The following is a 22,898-nucleotide window of genomic DNA, read 5'->3' as shown; positions in this document are numbered from 1 at the left end:
TAATCTATAACATCAGTAAGAAAAAAAATTTTTTTTTCCATTAGATACAAAATAAAATTTTAGGCAAATAGGCGTATGTGCAAAACTACGCCACGTATAAAGCCCAATCATACGATTCGTCAATCTATACGAGTAGTTGCTTACATAAACATATATTTTTTATAATCCAAATCTTAAATAAAGCCATGAAAATATTTAGCAAATTGTTTTATTTATAAATTATGACACATTATATAGTTATTTAATTTTTAGCGTTAAGAGTCGCATCTCAAACTAATTTGAAAATTATAAATAACTTGAAAAAATCGAACTGCCTAAGGCATCGTGGGTTCAATTCCCGCCTTAGGCAATTCGATTTTTTCAAGTTATTTATATTTTTTTAAAATATGACACATTATGTTAAAAGACCTAACTAAATCTCGAGCACAGTATATGGGCGTATTTGCGTTGAAACGTAAAACGGTACATTAAACGACTTTTTCTAACTGATTTATTATTGATATAGCACATGATAACAATTAAAATAATTACATGTATAAATAAAGAGAGTAATCGCTTAAAATATTATATTTACGTTGTCATTTAAGTCTCTTTACGTTGAACAATATACATGAAATTATAGAAATATGCCGACGTAAAAGGGCAATGCGTAAAAACTCAAAATATATAAGAAAAATATAAAAATTGATAACAGCAGTAGCAAAAGCATTACATGTTAAGGCTAAATGTGAAATTTCATTAAATTCGTTTTAGTAGGTCGGAAGATATGACCCAAATATATGGTTCTGGCCACTAAAATGGCTCTCCTGTAAAATTTACTTTTTTCACTTACGCCAGTATACGTAGGAGCCATCGATAATCAAGTTCTGAAGGAAGGGTTTTGTTTCCCGTTCGTTTTTATGACTATGATCATATTACATAAATAAGTTTAATCTGGGCATTTATTATCATAAACATATTATTATTTATTATGGTTTATGACTTTTACTTAAAAAGTTTGAAATTAACTAAGACTGGGCAATGGAATCAAATACTTTGTACACAGAAATTTAGATTTTTGGAAAACGTCGTAAAAGACTAGTACAGTTATATAGTGTATCCTCAAAATAGTAAAAATGAATTAAAGAACACAAAATAAGAAGATTTTGATTGACAAAACACATTAAAAGGGAAACTTTGTAGTACCGAATATATGAAAGAAGTTTTGTCTACATTAATTCATATGCTGAACCCATTAGCACCCGTGGCAAGCTCAACATTAATTTAAATATTATAAATTAATTAAAATACAATGTAATGTAACGCCATATTTATTGTTACATTGTTCACACAAAAATGCTGTTATTGCTTCTGGTGAATGTAATTAATTAAAATAATCGAAATAATAAGCGATAATTGCGAATTTTGTTCTTCATATTCTATTAAATCAGGTTATTGAATGTTAAAGTACAAACATGGAATTTCGATATTTACCATAAAGTAAATGTACCCCTATTTTTATATAAAACAACAACGTTAACGTTAGTGAAATGAATGTAATTGAAGAATACTACACGAATAGTTTTAGTAGTTTCCAGTTGGTTAAAAGATTTTTGTCTTAAATGTGGAACTTCACTTTTTTTCTAAATATTAGATACCTACTTAAGGGGGTCCTGCACAGAATCCTTAAAATTGTCATATTTTTAAATCACGAGTGCTCTGCGATTAGTGACTTAAATACATCAAAGTAACTTGTGTAGGGTAGCCCAATCCTTGATCTAGGTCGCCGCCTTTTCGAAATTTTGAATAAATACGTAAAAAATTGATAAACAACATTTAAAATGCAGACATATGGAAAATTTATTTCTTCGAAAACTTTGTTAATTTAACGTATGAAGCAATAATTTTTATATGGAAATGTTTAAATTAATATTTTGAAGGTCGCCCCCTTTTTCGTTTTTGGTATTAATGCATTAATATTAAGAATTTTTGATTTTCCCAAAAAAACTTTGCCGTGAAGAAATCATCAGGCGTTTTGCTTTATCGTAGCTGTCAAGTGTCAAATGTGTGTTTGTCAATCCTTTACAGAGTAGTGTAGAGCGCAGAGCATGCAAATAGTATCTCTTTTGTTATGACTTCGATTGTTACGAAAAAATATTTTACTTATTTTATAGTTAATATGGCTAGAAAACCCTTGCAACCTTTCTTTGCCGTTCGTTCGGTTCAGCCGAAAGACGTCCACTGCTGGACAAAGGCCTCCCCCAAGGATTTCCACAAAGACCGGTACCACGCCGCTCGCATCCAGGTACCACCCGCGACCTTCACCAGATCGTCGGTCCACTTAGTAAGAGGCCTGCCCACGCTACGTCTTCCGGCTCGTGGTCGCCGCTCAAGAACATTCCTGCGCCAGCGGCCATCAGCTGTACGAGCTATGTGCCACGCCCGCTTTGGTTCTCCTACGGATCTCCTCATTTCTCCTCAAACGATCATAGCAAATGTTGTGATAGGGATAGAGACATGCGATTTTTGGTTTTACAAAGGTAATACGATAGAAAATAACATAAAGTAATAAAAACTACCTGTTATAGGGGCATTTTTGGAGAAATTTATCAAATAACCAAAAGTACATGAATTTAAAAGCAGATTTTTTTCAAAAAGTATCATTTTTTTATTATTATTTTGTTGTCTTTTCCTGAGTATTTTATGTATTTTTTTAGTATCGCCTGTTATTTAGCATTATTACTGTTTTTATTTTATCAGGATATACCTCTTAGTGTAAAAGTTATTACGTTTTCTTTACAATAAGTAATCGGAAGGAAAAAAATTCTATAAAAAAAACCCTCTAAACATTTTTGACCTCTTTTTTGTCGATAAAAATAGGTTTAGTTTCACCTATTTTCATATGTGTACTTTATCGTGACTGACACACTGTATAAAGAAAGTATGCTAAATGAGTAACGCAAAACAATAAGCGAAGTGAGAAAAGAAAAGAGACTTTTGAACGAGGTTCTTTAGTAATAAAGTAATAAGTTAAAATTTTATTAATATTTTTCTTGCATTAAACTTTCATGTGTACTATCACTCCAGAGATGGGCGTTGTTTTACAAAACCACACCCTGTATACATGGGTAGAACGCAGCCGTAGGAAACTGCTCGTGTATATTTTGTAATACTCTTCGTAAATCTGCGACTACAGTACAAAGTAGACACGAATTTTGCGTACTGAATACAGTCGTGTTTAATTTTTATTGTGGATGCTCGCTTCTCCGTTTCAAACTATACCTACTACACCACTTACACTTGACAAGAGTGTGAAAAAGTTAGTTTGATACTTATTCAGTAAAATATGGAATTAGATTTAAGAGTATTTTTATTTCTTATTACTTAAATATATTTTATCGAATCAATATAAAACTAGATTTTTAACACTCTTGCGGGTAAGTGGTTTTTCAAAATAAACTGATTAGGTAGGATTAAATAAATAAATCGATAACATTTTTATTTAGAGTAGTAGGTACGCAGTATTTGCGTAACTGCTCATATAGTTTGGAAGAGTTTAGTAAAAAAAAGTTATTTCCAAACTATACTCGATTAGTTTCACACCCTTGCGTTCTGGCCATGTATAGAATGGAAAGACGCTACGTTAACAGCCTATTTGAATTGAACGTCTAGGAAAAATACTCTTTTACGAAACTTTTTTAACGCCTTTGTTCATCAGAAGAATCAATATTAGTTAGGATTTTTATTGTGTAAGAATTTTCGCAGCAATACCAACAAAAAATCAAATCCTTCCTTTTTCCTAATTAAAGTATTATAAACTCACGTTTTGTTTAGCAAAATTAGTGAAATGCGTGTTTTTACTCTGTATTGAGTCTCTTTTGTCTCTACTCTGTAAAGTAGTTCGTGTGCGATCGTGTTAGTTCGTTGCGCCACCGCTATCTCGGCTAGCAAATCGTAATTTTTCGTCGGCGCTGCACCCCCTTAAGTTGGATTTCAAATATTTACAGCTTACACGTACATTAAAAAGCTGATCTAGTCTAGTCATAAATTACTGAACAATTAGAGAAAATATAGAGCATCCATTTCTATGCAAAAACCAAAGTATCCTTCGAATATTTTTATGCTTCTTACTTAAGTAAAACGGCCGCATACACATAAACTTACATGTTTAGCGAATAGAATCCAATATCCTTACACAATATACTTAATATCAAAGGTAAAAAATATTATAACAGTTTTGATGTCAAAAAAATGTAATACAATGTAACCTAAACCAAAAAAACAAGAATAAGCTATAGAAAATCCGCTCCAATAAAATGCGGTAAGCTTAAGATGCGGAGAAATCTACTGAAAAAGATATTAAATGTGTATAATTTTGTCACAATGAAACAGGAATTTGGGTGAAAATGCTAATTCTGTAACATTACAGTCTGCATAAGGATGGTCCTATTTAAACAGAATTGTGGGATACAATAAAGTTTAAATATTAGCACAATTATAATTCTCCAAGCTACGATTGTATACCTACTTAAATCATTTTAAATTAACACGATCAGGACTCGAACATGTATACTCTACATGAGGTGACTCACCAAGTCACTACCCAGACAGGCCGTCAAGCATTATAATCATGAAAATATTCAATAAAATTAATAAATTATTAAACGAATATAATCTAGTAGCTGTGGATGACCAAAAAAGGCACCCAATAAATGAATACCTATTGGAGAACTAATCGAAAATTGTAATCGAAATATGTTTAATATTTATCGGCAAATATAATTATTATGGCTCTAGGTATAATTAATGTTTCTCTGAAATACGCATATAACGCCCTCACGAAGCTGAAGTGGGTCAGCAGAAAAATAGCTATGACTAACTTGCTGGCATGTTTCTTAACACGTATTTACGAAAATCTTTTATTTTCTATTATATGATTTATAGTAAGCCATTTTTCTTATAGCACTGATGATAATTATTTCAATTCAGTTGAAGGGTGGGGATGGCTACCCTTCAATATTATAGGTACATGGTATTTACGAGTATGTTCCAGCTGATTTAACTTTTATCTAAAAACAACGGTTATCAATATTTTCTTTATGGTCCAAGTTAATTCTATTTTCAAGTTAAATTTTCGAAATTCTGTAACCTATACAAGGTGATGAGCCTGATGAAAGAAAGAGCATATGTAATTATGTACTAAAAACTATGATGATGACATGTTTTCATTTAAAAATTAGCATTTCTAATATTTGATGTACCTATGTAATGTATTTTATGCCGATTTAGAAAAAAATACTTTGATCTTTCACATTGATAACATACATTTGCTACATCTCATTTTGGGCATATCTAGTAGCTATTTGCCATGCTTTGTCGTAAAGCTTCAAGGAACATCAATCAAATAATTGATTATAAATCATGTAAAAAAACACTTGGTTTCACTTACACCCTTCTTCCACCCAACTGTAGGTACTGGCGGTTGCACATCAATCTAATTATTTCTTTAGCGTCTTTTGTATTAAGTATAAAGTGCTATGTCGCATCAAAATATAATTAAAATAATGATATAAACTGATATGCTGTCGCCTGCACAATTCCTACATACATAAAGGACATAGAGTATTATTCTATGAATGCAACAACTCTACTTGTACTGAGATGACAATATCAGTTACAAAAGACAAAAAATTGGTGAAATTGGTACAGGCAGTACACATCGGCACACTTACATTTAGTGAAACACAAAAAAGTGTGAATTAACATTTTAATTAGTAGCAACTGGCTGGTTACCGCCTATTTAATTTTAATTAAGAATTAGAATAAAAATAATGTCAGTTTTTTATTCATTTGTTTTATTACTCCGCCAACAGTTTTGTTGGCTCTATGATTTAAGGAATTCTATGCACTGAGCCCGCTGATAGCATATTGTCTTGGTGTAAGTAGGTGGCTTTATTTCAAAAGAATAATATCGACGACTTGTACTTTCCATGACTTTTGACAACATGTCATGACATGTCGGCAAGTCAGCGGGTTTTGTGTGTAGATGTTACGGTAAATGTGATAAATGTGAAAACTATTACTAATTACCGGTTATTATGAATAATTACCGACATTCGAGGTAAAAGTAATAAATTAATCACATTAATTTATCAGTGATTATTTCATAATGTAACCTTAGTACTAACAAATAATAATATCATAAAAGAGAACAAAGGCTCATTTATATTTACCGTAACATAGACACTAGACTGCATTTTAAATAGAGCTGTTGTAAACTTTGATTTTTTTTAAAGATTCACTAGCTCTTAACGCCATCATTCAAGATTGACCAATTCTCTTCTGAGGAGGAGTCAAGGCAGAAACAGGGTATACTTCACAACGGGATGACACAGTTAACTGCTGTGCAAGCCAGAAATTCACACGAGATTTTAAGAAGTTTGTATTATGCACGTGAACATTGAGATTGAGTCTTGAAAGATTGAAGATGAGAAGACATGTTCCCTTCACTGATGAGGGCAGAGTTCTCGTAAACCAGATTAATGGACAGCTAAAGTAATATTAATATGGGGAGCAAAAAGAAGAACGTTACATTCAGTCTTATTTTGAAATGAAGTATACTCTGTACTGACTAACATACCTACTGCGGTGGTTCAATGCAATTTATTATATTTTGTCGTTCTATTTTAATGTTTTCAATAAAAATTACTTGGAACTGTTTATGTTAATATGGAATTAATCATAAAAAATAGTCATATTATAATTTATTTATCTTGATTTTTGATGTTCCGGTAAATGTGCCGGTGTGTAAGGTACCTTATCTGCTCTCAAAAACTTCAGCTAACATTACACAGGTACAATTAATGGAAGATACCTATAATATAATAAAAATAATCAAATGATTGTGTACCTACTAGCTGTGGCAGCATACTTATCTTTGCCAACTGCCAATAATGATTTATGAATACTATAAACAATATATCAGATAAGAATCTGTTACCTGTCTGTCTGTACCTTAACTCGATCTGATCTGATATGTCCTTTATGATTTTACTTGGTACCATTCAGTGAGATAAACTCAAACGGATGCCTAGTGTATTTTGCTGAATGCCAATTCTATTGTGCGATCTGCCGGACCTACATACAATAACAGTGAGAATAACGTTAGTAGACTTTTGTTAACAAAATTTTATCAACGAAGGTAAGTAAATTTAGTTCAAATGTAAATTGTAAAGTAACGATTCAAACAAACACAGTTTTGAACACGTCTCATAACGATTACATAAATACCTTTGGTTTGTTAATGAAAAAGTCACGCACAAGACAGTGACGTTGGGACTTTGGTCGCAGTGAATTGGACGCCATTCAACAGACAGGTGAGTCGGAAAATTTTACTCCTGTTTTATAACAATTGCTTAATTACTATTGCATTAAACCATACCATCGACTTTCCATCGGCACTAACTGTACAATCGCTTCAATCTGACCGATGCGACCACCTATGACGCGAAATACTCACCAAAAATAAATTCATGCTCAATCTTATATTTAGCGCGCTTGCTCGGATCACGGCGAGCAGCCAGTTGAACGGAGATTTTGTACCGATCACAGATCATTTAATAATATAAAAACAAAAAAAAAACGGCGTCTTGTGTACTCTGAGTGGATAAACAATAAACATCAGGAATGGTCAGCCGAGGAATCCCGGCACAAGGTGGTCCGAGCGACTCAAGGTAAAGCCACTACTAGTCCAAAATAATCCACACAGTGATCATAGTACACAACTTATTCACACCTATTTCCACACAAGCCCACGCAAATACACCGTGTTTTCAGTCACTGATGCTCACACTGAAACGAAATGTTGTGTTCTTAGTATAACGGTGAAAAAGTGATCAATTCGGTGGGTCCGTGTGGGATATAATCATTAAAACATTATAAACACATCACCAATTGCATTGATGCTGAACAAAACAAATTTTAATGTTCTTTAGATAGTTTTGTAATATTGTTTCAATAATTAAACATATGGAATCTGAATTTTCGCCAGATAAAGAGAAAAGTATCCCACCGGTGCCAATTAAAACCTATCAATGGGAAGATTTGCGGAGAGCTCGTGAAGTGGGAGCATATCCTTGGACCCACCTGCTGAAAACACCTCTGGAGGGAGAAATCACGGCGGAGGACATCATCAGAGAGACCACACCGAGAAGAAGCATGTCTCGCGAAGTTTCAAAGTCAAGGACACATTCTCCTGTTGACAGAGATGTCCAGCGCATCCTTAACCTGGACTCCTCTCCAGGAAGCAGCAGGAAACATGGCGAAGAAGGAGAAGATGAGGGAGTACATATACCAAATTTTTCAAAAGAAGTGTCTTTGGATTCAGAGGAAGATAACATCAACCAGGCAGTGAAAGCATACATGGTTAAGAGCCCTGACAACCAACCGAGTACAACGCAAACACATTTAGCAACACCGATAGAAATGCCTAAAAACGTTTCTCCTAAAGGTATTTTAAAACGTCGAGTGCCGGAACAACAATACAGCATAGGAGTGACAGAGGTACGGGAAAAAACAAAATGTTGTCATCCATTAGTAAACAAAATAAAACATTTGGCCGACAAGACATTACATAAGTTAGAAAAGATGGATAGTGAAAAGTCACCAGTAGCTAAGCGAAAGAAAAATCAAGAAGATGGTCAAGAAATAAGACAGCTTAGGTCTTCTCCGGGTGCAGTAAGAAGACAAAAATTCAGTGCGATTAAGTTAGGAGATTCTGATGAAATGAGTAAGACTATGAGTGTCGATACACCTCCTCCTAGAAAAAAGAAAGAACATATTTACGAAGATATTGAGGAATCAAAACACGCAGAGCCTGAAAAATCTCTTCAGTTTTCTCCAAATGTAGAAGAACGCAACTTTGACAGAGAAGATGATGGCAAAAGTAACAAGGAGAATGAAAGCATATCTGAGAAAAAGTCAGTGTCTTCCTATGATCCGAGCTTAGTGGCAGACGATACAACATCACTGAAACCTGAGGAGCATATAATGGAGAAATTACACAAAAAAGATAATACCAACAACGAGGCAGTGTTATTAGACGAGGAAATGGACCCAGAAGAGCCAAATGTAGATGAAATATTTCAGAACCAGTTAGAGGAAACTAGACCTAAAAATGACTCGCCAAATATAACAATCACCGAAATAATTGATGAAGATATAGAAGTAACCATCGAACAAACCAACACCATCCCAATAGAGTCCTCACCCAGTCCCAGCCCACTGGGAAACAAGGAGAACAGAAATGACGTCGTCTTTGAAAGAGAATGGTCTAAACCCAGCAGGTAATGCATACCTTTCTATTTTAATAATTTAATTAAATCATGTATTTATTGTTGTAACTATATCATACGTAACTATGACATAATAAGTGTTTCAACACATGCAAAGCGAACGCGCTAGCTTCTGACTGTTTGATAAATATAGCACCGGCCGAGCCGTCTTCCTGCACATTGGGCAAGCTCTTTAAAATTGTCATCAGTGTTCGCGGCTGCTTTCACGCTGGTGATTAGTTCATTTACCGTCCGGCTTTCACAAACACGTTTAATGACTCATTGTCTGCGTGCTAATGTCCGTTTGGCTCGATAGTTTACGGGGTATCCGCTAAGTATGCCCTGGATCCGGAATTCCTTTCGGTAGCGAGTAGTTATGAGTAAGCTCCGGCGATGGACATCCGAAGGTGGAACCCCCTTAGAGAAGCCGGTGCGGCCGACCAGGGAAGGCAGCGTGCAATTATATACACCGGACGTTCGTTGTGCGTGTCAATTTTTTCAATGTGATTCGCTTTTACCGGAAAGAGTAAATCCAGTGGGCACACGACCAACGTCGCGAGCTAGCAATTTAATTTCGTATGAGAGGTAAGTAGAATACCGCCAGCTTTCGTTTTTGATGATTTTGTTGACATTTTATGACTGAAATTACGAGTCACGAAATAAATTCGAAACCGTTGCGTCTTTCGCCCGGCCGCTGCTGTATCTAAAACGAGCGCCGCTTGGCCTAATTGTGACTTGAACAACGTGTGCTGTAGTTAAATATAACTCAAATGTTCTGCAACGAATCAAAATTTTTGCAATACGCTCTAGTTTTCTCTGTTGTCCCCTTTTCAAAATAATGCCATGCGAACTTATTTTTAAGCTCTATAATTTGTACTATGCATACTATGCGAAAGTTTTTACGTAATGTTCCGCTGAGTATAATAATACTTAATGCTCAAATTATAATTTTAACTGTATCTTTTCAGTGATCACGAATATGAAATCATCGAGAAACCCAATATGGTATATACCGCACCTAGCGTAGATGAAAAACCGGCGTTGGTTAAAACTGATGACGAGCTGTCAAGCACAACGTCTTTAGAACGGAAATATTTACAGCATGCGTCTGATGAGGAAGAGCAACCCGAAGAAAAAGAAAACATACATGATATCAGAAACGACGAAATCCTTAGTGCTGAGGCACTGCAAAAAGATATTGAGGATCGTTATTTCGTAAATACACCATCAACAGTATCAAGAACCGAATGCGAAGTGAGCACGAGTCAAGTGGATTCATCTGCATTGGAAAATTTGCCTCTCAAACGTGACAGCCGATCGAAAAATAACGAAACTACTGAAAGCAAAATTCAACAACGAATCAAAGAAGGAACTGGAAAATTAAAATCACAAGCAGATAAACTGAAAACTAAATTGCAAAGCATAAAATCAAAACAATTTTCAATGCCGGAGAAAGCAAGAATTAATTTTCCAGATCGGCCGAAATTCAAAATGCCAGAGCGCCCTAAAATATCACTCCCAGATAGACCAAAATTCACTCTTCCAGACAGAAGGAAGTTTAGTCTTCCAGATCGACCGAAATTCAAGAAAATTAATATATCTGAAAAATTAACAATCAAAGACCGAAAAAAGTTTACTTTGCCAGATAGACCTAAATTTAATGTTCCTGATCTTCCTAAGTTCAAGATGCCAGAGAGACCAAAAATTAATTTTCCCAGCTTAGGTCGAAAAAAGGAATACAAGGTAGATACTGATACAACTGAATTAAGTAGTAACTCACAAAATGTAGCCACTGTAGATTTTGAAGCGAAAACTTTCCCAAGATTATTTAACCGAAAAAAGAAAGCCGAAATTCAAAAAACCTCATCATCACCTACATTGAACAGAGATGACACTCCACCTCCAACATTCACATTTACACGAATGAAGAAATCTAAAGAGGAGCCTTCTTCTTATATTCCTGATAGTCCAGAGCAACCACGAGAATATGGTAACATTGACCACGATGACGAAAACCTAGCCAGTGAAGTTCAACCGAGGAAGCAATTTGAAACAACATACGATTTCGATAAAATGGACACAGAATACCTAGATGAGGAGCCTGAGCCTTCAGATTTCAACGAAAATCGTAACATTTCATCATCATCCATACCGAACATTTCACCGTCTAACCAAGAATACAGCCATGTTATAAACGAAATTGATAACGACGAATTTTTTGTACGACCGAGAGGAATTTCTCGCGAAAATATTCAGGTAAGAGAATACTTGAGCGATGAAATACGACAAGCTTTTAAAATCCCGAAGAATGTCCTCGCAATGATGGGGAGCAATACCGGGGTGAACAACGAACATGAACACGTGTACGACAATGAGCCGGAGGCCGATCCAGAGCTTATGGTGGATGAAAACGACCAGATGAGATATTCAACGGAAGATTTGAACGATAAAGATGACGGTTACTATACATTCCCGCCAGTGAGGCCGTCCCGAGCTAAAAGAAAGAAAAAGGAGACCGAATCCATAAAGTACATAGATGACAGTGTTAACGCCAGCATCCAGTTTAGTGAAGTGGATTTAGGGTTGACTGAAGATCAGCATGACGACCAGATGTTTTCTCACGAAGTTGATGACCACAGGATCGAAGAGGACACGTTGGACAGGATGGTGTTCCCTCCACCAGCAGATTTGCATTCAATTCATGAATACGCGAACGATGACGTCATCGAGTACCCTGAGAATGTGCCTATACAGTCTCAGACGCTGCCAATGCCTCCGAGGAGGAAAAAGAAGTTTGGGAAAAAGGACATGAAGCACTCGTCCTTCAACGATTTCAGTGAAATACCGCCCTCGGAGCTATGGGAGGAACCTCACGACCGGACAGACGATGTGAGTATCTTTCTTCATTTCTATATCAGACACATTCACAACTAAACAAAAGTTATAAATTTTCGAAATTTCGATTTTAATAATATTGTCCAGGCATTTTGATATGCCTTGATAAATGACAATGGTATCATTCCACAAGCACGTCCATTTTAAACCTGAAATGCAGTGTTTTAAGTAAATAGATATAAATAAAGTTGTCATTAAGAATGCAACATAGCGTATTAAATTTAATGACACAAGTTTTGTTGTTTATAATGTACTGAACTTGATTTAGACCACTGAATTGAATATGTACTTAATTTATTGTCAACTTATCCACCAGTTTTAATTGTACTAAGCAAACAAAACCTAGGACCTGTATTCTGACAAGAAGTTAGCAGGTTCGTGTAATTTTACCTGAGGATCATCTAAAAAATATTAGTTACTATTTTAGTAACAATTTATGGAAAGATGTCAAATATAAGTATATCAATAGTCTTGTACTAAGCATAGGTATTGCAGTCATGAAGTGGTCTGTTCAAATTATGGCTAGACTGAAGTACCTATATATTTTAAGAGCCTGCACTTAAAAAGAGCGAATAAAACTGCGTTGTCATTCTACATAGGTCTCATTATGTAGGTCTGGTACCTACTTAAAATAATTCTAAAAATTAATTATCAAAATTCAATAAGCTCATATTAGAAAGAAATAAAATGAAGATTGGCAACAGTAAAATCACGGGAAACCAAGTTCATGAAATACATCACAACTCGTCTACTGTATCACCGATACAGGGTTACAACTTAATTATAATTATAAAAGTAATTTCTACTTTGTTTACAAAACTATCTGTTTAGACTATACTTACTACGGAAGAGTAGGTAAATTATCATTCCTTTGTTCAGGTTCAAATATTAACGATTTCAGTAATCTTAAAGTTCCCAACAATTGATGTTGGCGCCAGTCCAGCGGACGCGTACATTTGGCCCAAACGCGTATTATTTTTGGAAGTTCGCTTCTAACTCGATTGTTGACCCAGTTTAGAGCAGGAACGTACAGACAGACGGAATATCGTGTATATATTTTTATTTTGAGTGGCAAGGTCGTTCAAAGACGCAGATATATCGCTTCGTCATCTTGGGGTTATTGTAAAATAACTAAGAACAGTTTGAGAATATTTTTCTGTATATTAAAATTAGAGTGCACACGAGTATTTACGAGTATAATAAGTTTAAGCACTAAAACTTAAATTAAATAAAATATGTACATTTTGATAACCCAATAATGTTCAACTATGTTCATTTTACTTAAAATAAACGAGATTTTCAATTTCGGTAGATAAGTAATTAAGGATGTTAAAATGACCTAGGTACTTAAAAGACACATTGTAGAGTCAAAACATTCTGAGCAGAAAACTGTATACATGTTACGGTTTTCAATTTATCACATTAAGTGATAAATTGAAAATTATTAATAATAACCGGTTATTATGAATAATTATCGACAGTCGCGGTAAAAGTGATAAATTAATCACATTTAACAGTGATTATTTAATAATTCAACCTTAGTACTAACATTAATTTCATAAAAGAGAACAACATCTTGTGTACGTGCTCGTGTACATCCAAACTTTTGAACGTTTTGATATCATATATTAATATAATTTGGCATAATAAGTTTGGAATGTTTCTTGCATAATATTACTTTTCCATGATGCCTATAACATAATGTTTTGATTTAAAGTTAAAAATAGGTTAAGGTGCGGCGGGGGTGGCCCTTGGGCTACCCCTAAGCCGCCTATTTAGTTTTATACACACATAAATGACCTTATATTAATCACATTTACCAAATCATGCGGTGATTATTCATAATAAGCGGTGATTATTCATAATAACCGGCGATTATTCATAATTTTCACATTTATCACTTTGACCGTAACATACATATAAAATATTCTTAGTAATTAGTTAGACGAAATAATTTTGCATAACAATGTATTAACCTACATTGAGGAAGTTTTTCACTCATAAATATAAAAAATTGGGTATTATTTTGGGTGTTATTATGTACCTATTTACTTACATGAAGCTAGGTAAATAGTTTGGAAAGAGAAAGGTACGTGATCAAACAAACAAAAACTAAGAACCAATAATAAAGCTATATGACATCCTGAAAGTATACCTATGTAACAAAGCTCAAGCATTTATCCGTAGGTAATGTAGTTTCACCATCATCATCATCATTTCAGCCATAGGACGTCCACTGCTGAACATAGGCCTCCCCTAATGCTTTCCATGTTGATCGATTGGTAGTGGCCTGCATCCAGCGCTTCCCCGCTACCTTTACGATGTTGTCGGTCCACCTTGTGAATGTAGTTTAAATGGTTTGTAATAGATCCATAAATAAAACGAGTCATACGTGTGATAAAAAATGAAGCAAATCATCCCAAGATGAATCTTAATGTGAAACAATTAGGCTCTATTGATTTTTCCATGATTGGCTAGATCATAATGTAATTTTCTTAATGCTAGGCCAGGAAACATTTTTAACACATCTACGTAAAGAAAACTGACTTCAACGTCGATTGTAACATATAATTTTTACTAAGACAATCATCAATTCTTTGGGGTCATCCATAAAGTACGTCACACGTAAAGATGGGGGGAGGGGGTCGACAAAATGTGACTTGGTGTGACAAGGGGTGGGAGGGGTCCTAAGTTTCGTGACATCACATTTCAAAATCTAATATAGCTAGAGGTACTAATCGCGTAATTTGAAATATAAATTAAACTATAAAATACCCCCACCACTTAAGCACAACTCCGTCGAAGTCGAAAACCTAAGAGAGTCTTAATGGGCAACCAATGAAGCCATTAAATCAATAAAATCTTTTGTAGGTATTATTTCAGATTTAAAATCTAATTCTACTGGCCTATAATGCCGCCAAACGCACCATACCTCGCGCGTGATTTTATTGTTTCTGTTTGTTGCTATTTTTTTGTTAATTTAATAATTATTCGATGTGAAATTGCAAAACATGTGACGTCACACTAGGGAGGGGGAGGGGGGGGGGGGGGATTTCAGAAATGTGACCACCTGTGACAAGGACGGGGGAGGGGTCAAAAATCATAAAATTCGTGTGACGTACTTTATGGATGGCCCCTTTGCATTACCTACACTCAAATAATACAATTACAAATTTTTGAGAAAATGATGATTATCAACATTAAAATGATTCTTGATGCAAAATAACGTGTCAATTTGTATAATTTCAGATTATCGTGTACCGCACGGAACACGAGTACATCGTGCCTCCGTCTGAGACGGTGGCCACGCAGCGCAGCCCCGTGCCGCCGCGCCGCAACCGCTCCAGGAGCTCCCGCAGCTCTTTCTGCGACGACGACCGCACCTCGCACGGCGCCGAGTCTCTCACCCTCGACACCCACATCCCACACATAGAAGAAATCGAAGCGGAGCGCGAAATACGCCAAGAAAGCCCCGGATACGCCACCGTAGACAAAGGACCTAACGCTCCCAGCAAGGGCATCCGCAGATCACTCAGCAAAACACCACCTGCCCGTCGCCGCAAGAGCAACAGCTCGGAACGTAAATACTACACCGTCGGCTCTACCAAGAGCATCCCTGACCGACCCCCAAGAAAGAAGTCTTCAACGAGTCTAATGACCCTAGACAGCTTTTCAAAACGCTCAATCAGTGGCGATTTCACGCAATATGTAGAAATCGACGAACCTCAAGTTGAAGAGGTACACAAGGATTTGAAATCAGGCGAAGTACTGAGCAAAATGAAAGACAGGCCTTTGCCACCACCTCCGCGACCACCTAGAGGCCCTAGAAGAAAAAAAAGGAGTAAGGACAATACTGAAGATGATATAGCAGCTGCGCAATCTGTGTCTACGACAGAATTATCATCTATGCCCTTAGAAGAAAGTAGGCCCGAAGACGTAGTCGAGATAGAGGTTTCAACACAAACAGACCCTCTTCCAGATGATGTGGATTATGAACTTGGTATGGATGAAAATTTAGATATCTCGATGTCTAGTTCTCTTCGTGATATTGTCGACGAGGAATCAATCTTGGGTAAAAGCCACAGTAAAATAGTAGAAAGTCCTCGCTTTTCACGCCCAACTTCTCGTTCAGAGAAATCTTTTAAATTTTCAGACCCTAAACTATCAGAACTGGCCAAAGCAAATATTGGCCGTACATCGCCAACTGTAATATTAGTGGAAAGACGCGTGTCAAGTCCAACTCGAATTAACGAACGGGAAGAAATGCTTACTGAAGCGTCGCTAACCGTACAACACATAGATATTGATGAAACTCAGATTCCAGATGTACCACCGCTACCAAGGTCAAGAGGTGTTACAAGCCCCGTTCAAAAATCTAAAACCATGTCTCCTCCGAACGATGAACGTGCTTTAGAAAGAGTAACTGATACAAGCAGGGACATTCAATTGGATAACTTGGTGACACAGCGACTGCAGGTCAGAGATCTAGATGTAGGACGACTGAATGTATCAGAGCTGCAAGCAAGTAAGATTTTGGTGTCAGACATAGAGGGAATGACTTTACAAGTAACCGAACTGGACTCGAAATCTGGGCATATATCGGTGAGTGGTATTGAGTTTTCACAATCGGTTATAGACGAGATCGTAAAGAAGTTTGCTGAAATAACAACGTCCCAAGCACCGCCCCCTGCGCCTCCTGTACCTCCTCCGCCAGTTGAACACGTAGAATGTCCAAGACCCGTCAGCAGGGAGGAGGAAACTCAAACAGACGCTCCTCCAGAAGTGCCACCGGGACCCAAAGTGGAAGAGAAGCGTGTCGCAGAAGAAGATCAAGCACAGGGACCACCTCCCCCTCCCCGACCTATCATTGAGGAAATCTCAACACCTCCTCAAAGACCTCCTCCCCCTGACCTGACTCCACTACTATACTCTTACCTACAGGATATCAATATCACGCCTGGAACTTTCTACCCTCCCCGGCAATTCCGAGAGCGGCCGATGAGCGAGCACCACGACTCCCAGCATCAATCCCCTCCTCCTCCTACCCGACGAGCTAAGAGAAAGCCTGCTGCTCCCCATTCTGAGTCAAGTTCCGACGACGGAAAGCCGCGTCCTTCACCTAGACGGATGCCCCCTCCTGTTAGGGCTCACGAGCCAACTATAACCGAAGCAGGTGCTCAGTTCTTCCGAGTTTGTCAAACCTCTATCAGTAGGACAATCCGCAACATGTTCAACTCTTTGATGACGTACATCAGTGGCACCGAGGACAAGAAGGACGTCCAGATGGCTCTGGTTATCTTCTTGGTGCTGATCGCGGGACTGATCATGTTTGGCCTCAGCGACAGCAGGACGATCCACCATCACCACTGGGAGTTCTTTAACCCACCTGACGGAAAACCATGATTTTACAAGACATTGGCTCACTGTACAGAATTATTTTATTGTTAGAATCTTAGCTTATAATAATGTAAGTAAGTACAGTGGGCCACAGTTCCTGCTACCCATTTCCGTTTTTTCTCTCGTTCTCATCAAATGGCAATTCTTTGCGATAGAACGAGACAACATGACCGGAAAAGGTTGCTGGAACTGTGGCCCATAGTACATACAAATTATAATCCCATAGCTCTGGATCAAAATTAAATTGTCATGCAAATTGTTTTATCAAAGATTGTACCGCACTTTTTCACACAATGATCTTACCTAAATCTAAAGTTTGTATAGAAAAATAATAAAGTGTTTATTAAAATAACTGTAAGGTAATTCGACACTTTGGGAAAAATGCATTTTTGCAAACCAGACTTTCCACTACAGTTTATAAAGTTGTCAATAAACTTGATTTATTGTGTAATGCATTAAATAAATAATATTTAATTATTGTAAATAAGGATAATGTAAGCTATATTTTTTTTCGTCAATGAAGACACGTTGTACTTTGTGAACTATCTTAGGCCACCGATCACATTTTCAAATCGTATTAATGAGTAAATTACAATAAAAATAACTCCCAAATTTCTCTCTATTATCAATCAGTTTTACTTATTTTGGAGAATGGCGCGTAAGAAATCTTATTTTTCATTTGAATAACATTCAACAGGCAACACCTACTCGTACTTTTCTAACTCGTAAATTGTTTATACCTACTACTTATTAAAAAATACAGTCGAATGTCATACAGTCGAATGTCAGACAAAAATACAGTCATCCTTTATTTGAAGTCGGTTAAAATACAAAACAGCCGAATTTCATATTTTAGTTACGTCCAGATTAAAATTTAATTACAATTTAATTTATTCCATGTAAAGTTATATTTGAAATTAAAACTCTTCGAACTTTTTCTAACTATCAGCCATTCTCCTTCAAGCCAATGTTTTGGTCAAATAAATTAATGTTAAATGTGATAATTTATAGAAATTATTTATTGTTTTATTACCAAACTAATTTATTGTTTCAAATGTTGCCGATAGACTGCAGAAACCTCTCGGGATGGTGTTTAAATATATCGAAATGTTATTTAGTTGTATGTCCTTTCTTTGTTAAATTAACCGCACTGTTGCAATAAATGTAGTGTGTCGGCTGGTGTTATGCATTTTATTAATGTTTTCTTGTGTAATTGTAATATAAAATAAAATTGTATAAAATGTTTCTGTTTATTTCTCATAATAATACCTACCTACCTTATTTAGTAGTCTACAAAATTTTATTAGTTGATTAGGTGTTAAAATTAACAGCGCGGCTACTTATAATATAATCAACTTACGTCTGTTTTGAAGTTCGTATAAGTAACTTAACAAAAATATTATTTAAGTTCTAATTAGGTACACAAAAATATTTATTTTGGATAATGTCGGTTGGGGAACGGAATTCATGTGAAGTAAAATTTTAATAAGAGTTAGGATTAAATTCATTTGCTAGCGTAAATACATATTTATATGTACATACTTAGTCGAGTTGATCACTTGAATTTTAGCCATATCGAGTCTAGGTACCTACTTGCTTACACTAATGTAGAATTGTAGATAAGTACATCAAGGTACATCCATAATAATATACTTAATATACAGGGTGTTAGGTAAATGGGTATATGAGCCGACACTAGCCCATGTTAACATGGTCATATAAAATGGTATGTTGAAGTCAGAAAATTGATATCTTCATTTTAATTATTTTAATTTTCATACAAATCGGATTGTATAATTTTTTTTTAAATATAATATTTTGTCGAGAAGCAGTGTTTAGAGAAAAATAGTGTAACTGAGAAGGGAAGGTTCCCCCATCGCCTTTGTCATTTCTGAAAGGCCCATAGAAACTTTAGGTGGGTACATAAGTAAATACTCAGATAAAATACGTAAAGCGTACTACGTAAAGCGTAGTCGAAAATTAATCATACCTTACATACATAGATTGAACTTTATAGCGTAGCGGTAAGTTTGTTTTTACATTTAAGTACGAGTATTAGACGACAGCACATCAGGCGTTATAAAATAATCTTATTTCAATTCAATTACCTAACTGGCACAGTCCTAAGCTTGATGAAAATCACTGTTGTGTTCAATATTGTTTTCCTAGGTTTTCATTTTTATTCGATTTCATTCAAATAGTCCCGCTACTACATGTATCCAAATTTGATCCGAATTACGAAGAAAGATGTCGCTGTTATCAAGTGTCAATGTGACAGGTAATGTCATAACTGACCAAGGTCTTTTGGCCAGCGGATTTTTGAGGAAGCAAAGTTATCTTCCTTTTCATTTATTTATTTATTTAATGTTAGTTCGTGTTAACCAATAGTTTGAATGCTTTGAAAGCGGAATTACGAAAACGAGACGCAAAAATAATAGGATGATAGTTGTAAATTATAAATAATACGAGATAATGATTGACTTTAGTTAACAGGAGCGCCAACTGGTGAGCATAAAAACGATAGTAAAAAGGCATTTCTGGCACTTATTTTTGGAGTGCCCTTTGGACACAGTAACACAGTAACAATAAAGTAATCCGTGCTTTGGATCTCTGAAAAAGCGACAGTACCTAGATGGCGCTAGTTAGTTTGATGATATGTCCGCTGTCTCAATTGATTATGTTTTATTATTAATAGATACAACATAAAATTTAAATGCTTACAGGGCCAACTTTGCAATCTTAGTTTCATCACTAAAATAATGTTTTTTTTTTGTTTAGGTATAAGATATCACATTAACACAGCTGTTCTTCTCTAATTAAAAACCATCAAATTAATTAAAGAAAAAGTTCTTATTAATAAACACACAAGTTTCTTAGTTCACACTTGTTTGGAAGTAACGACACAGTTTTATGTAAATTGATGTATAGCCTGACCAGGAACATAAAAACCCTCGCCATGTTGCGGAAAACTAATGGTACTAATTTCTTTTAATGGCAACAGTAACTGAAAACTTCATTGTCATGTCACCTTGCATGTCAGTCTATTGCTGTCAAAGTGTAAACAAACTTTATTTTAAATGTGCGCAATGGAGTTTGTGAATTAAATTGCTAAAATCTTTTTATAGTCCTATTTTAAAAAAATTTTTCACTTTCTAAGTGTTGAATTTTATGGAATTGGGAAAGAAGTACCGAGTTTGAAGCGTTCATGAGCAAACATTGCAATTGAATATTCAAGTTCTGAATTTGATTATTGATGAATAATAAAATAAATCCTACTAGCTCGATTGATGGCTTCATAACCCTCCTTTTGCTTTGCCGTAGTCGGGTAAAAATCGCTGTCGCTTAGGCCATATCCCATACCACATGTCGCGCGCTCACAATCATGCTCACACGCACGTCACTAAAAACATCGTGCTGATTTTCTCGCACCCGTAGTAACGAGCGCATCACTGGACACCTACCGTCTCCTTCGCACATCACCCGCGCACGTTAAGATACTCACACTAATGCAATACGCATTATCTCTGCATTACACACACACTGCGCTGCACTGAGGACTACTACCGAAATAGTTTTAAATTATTAAAATTGTGTACGTACCCACATAATAAATGTGAATCAGTAACTTTTATGAGGTGGAGGGCTGACTACTTGAGATACAGGTATCATTACCTAGTTCAGGTGTCAGCCCACCATAGCCAATGTTTTTACTGTAAACTAGCATAATTATGTTTAGGAATGAACCTTGTTTGTATATGGTTATGGTGAGAAATAAACGATATTATTATTATATTATTATTATTTAATTTATTTAAACCAGGATACCTATAATAATATTTTTTCGTTAATTTATGAAAATATCAAATTAGCCCGTAATCCTGAATCCTGATACATAAAGTTAGCCTATTAATTTAACACAGGTACGACTGTACTCAGTGTTGCACTATCAAATGCAATTGACGCGCCTCTATGCCAGGGTTTTTATGTTCCTGGTCAGGCTATAAGTTAGGCGCTATTGATGCTGTTGCCTACAGCGCAGCGCCCTCCTTATTGTTTCTGTTTTTTTCTTTTTTCCACAGATAACTTCACAAATTGGCCTTTAAAACTATTTCATTGCAACAATACGCACTAAAAAATAAAAAACAAAACAAACTGAACTAGCTTCGTAAATGTCAATGACAAAATTCGAAAAATGACATTAATTAAGTTCCTATTTATTTTTTTGTAAATGCTTTTAACTAATCCGACTGCGCCAGAAGAAGGGTTATATTTTTTTTATAAAAAAATTTTCTATTCATAACGAAAGTGATAAAAAAATATTGTTGCCATTGATATTTGTTGGAAGCAAGCGTCGTAAAAGGTTTAAAGTGTTGCTAGAATAAAAAATATAAAACACTTCACGGGTATTTTTACATCTGTCGCAACCTTTTAAAAAATATCTAACAATTATTATAGTGCAAAATTATTGATCTTTCATCTTAACTAATTTAATTTTTAACATTTGTTTTTTCTATGCCGTTTCCTAACATAGGTCATAAAGCTAAGTCTCCCTCCAGTGAGTGTTTTGTCCTGTACAAACATTCAACATTTTTTGTAGCTAATTTTGTATGAATGTTGACATGTTTTTGTGGATTGTGTAGGGCAATCTATTCGCTGGAAATCCAGCTTAACATCAAACTTTAATTTTTTTACGTTTTAGTTATTTTTTTCGTTTAGGCACGGCACGGAATAAAAACGTTTGAGTTAATTCATCTAAATTCAGTTTGTTTTAAATCTCAGAGAACCGGTGTGGCAATACTGCATTAAAATATTACCCCCAAGCCAAGAGCTCGAAAAGTACTTTCCAAATTCATAATATTGTAACTGGCAATTATTATCAACTTACGTGCTGTGATTGCTGTGAACTGCTGCTGTGTGATTAACTCATAAAAAAATGCTAAAAATATCAATAAATGTTTTTTAACATTTTGAATTGCCTCAAGATTCAATACACAATATTAATTTTTATTTAACTAAAATTAATTTATTTTTAAAAATATTCGTTGTTTCAATGAATAATGAAAAGCCTTTATTATTACGACAAAAATACTCAAATAGGTTTTTGAAAAAGAAAATTTCAATTTTAGTCAAATATTGTTTCAATAATGATTATTTTTTCTATTAAAAAAGGCGATAAATAATGCTTCAAGCTAGTTTAAAATGATCATATACATGGTTTTGCACCACAAGCGTCAGTCAGTGAAGTTGGTTGGGCGATGAGAGCTAAACGAGTAGAGCCGGGTGGGTGGACGAGCT

General features: G+C 35.4%; 1 protein-coding gene across 1 annotated transcript; it reads left to right on the top strand.

Annotated features, from left to right (window-relative positions):
* The first annotated feature begins 6,466 nt into the window (after positions 1–6,466).
* On the top strand, positions 6,467–18,846 carry LOC135087007 (titin). The gene is made up of 5 exons (XM_063981864.1): positions 6,467–6,508; positions 7,532–7,712; positions 8,030–9,323; positions 10,280–12,200; positions 15,456–18,846. Exons 1-5 carry the CDS (start codon positions 6,467–6,469, stop codon positions 17,607–17,609), a joined length of 5,592 nt encoding a protein of 1,863 aa, XP_063837934.1. The 3' UTR covers positions 17,610–18,846.
* Positions 18,847–22,898: the final 4,052 nt, after the last annotated feature.

This window comes from Ostrinia nubilalis, chromosome Z, assembly GCF_963855985.1.
Source record: "Ostrinia nubilalis chromosome Z, ilOstNubi1.1, whole genome shotgun sequence".
Taxonomy (NCBI): domain Eukaryota; kingdom Metazoa; phylum Arthropoda; class Insecta; order Lepidoptera; family Crambidae; genus Ostrinia; species Ostrinia nubilalis.
Note: the sequence above shows the minus strand (reverse complement) of the source record. Positions and strands in the feature narration are given on the sequence as shown.

What these genes read in the sequence shown, in the direction of transcription:
- LOC135087007 (XM_063981864.1), top strand. Translation starts at nt 6,467, where the DNA reads ATGAGAAGACATGTTCCCTTCACTGATGAGGGCAGAGTTCTC. An exon ending in GGTGGTCCGAGCGACTCAAG is followed by an intron (nt 7,713 to 8,029) that starts GTAAAGCCACTA and finishes AATTTTCGCCAG; the next exon opens with ATAAAGAGAAAAGTATCCCA. An exon ending in CTCACGACCGGACAGACGAT is followed by an intron (nt 12,201 to 15,455) that starts GTGAGTATCTTT and finishes GTATAATTTCAG; the next exon opens with ATTATCGTGTACCGCACGGA.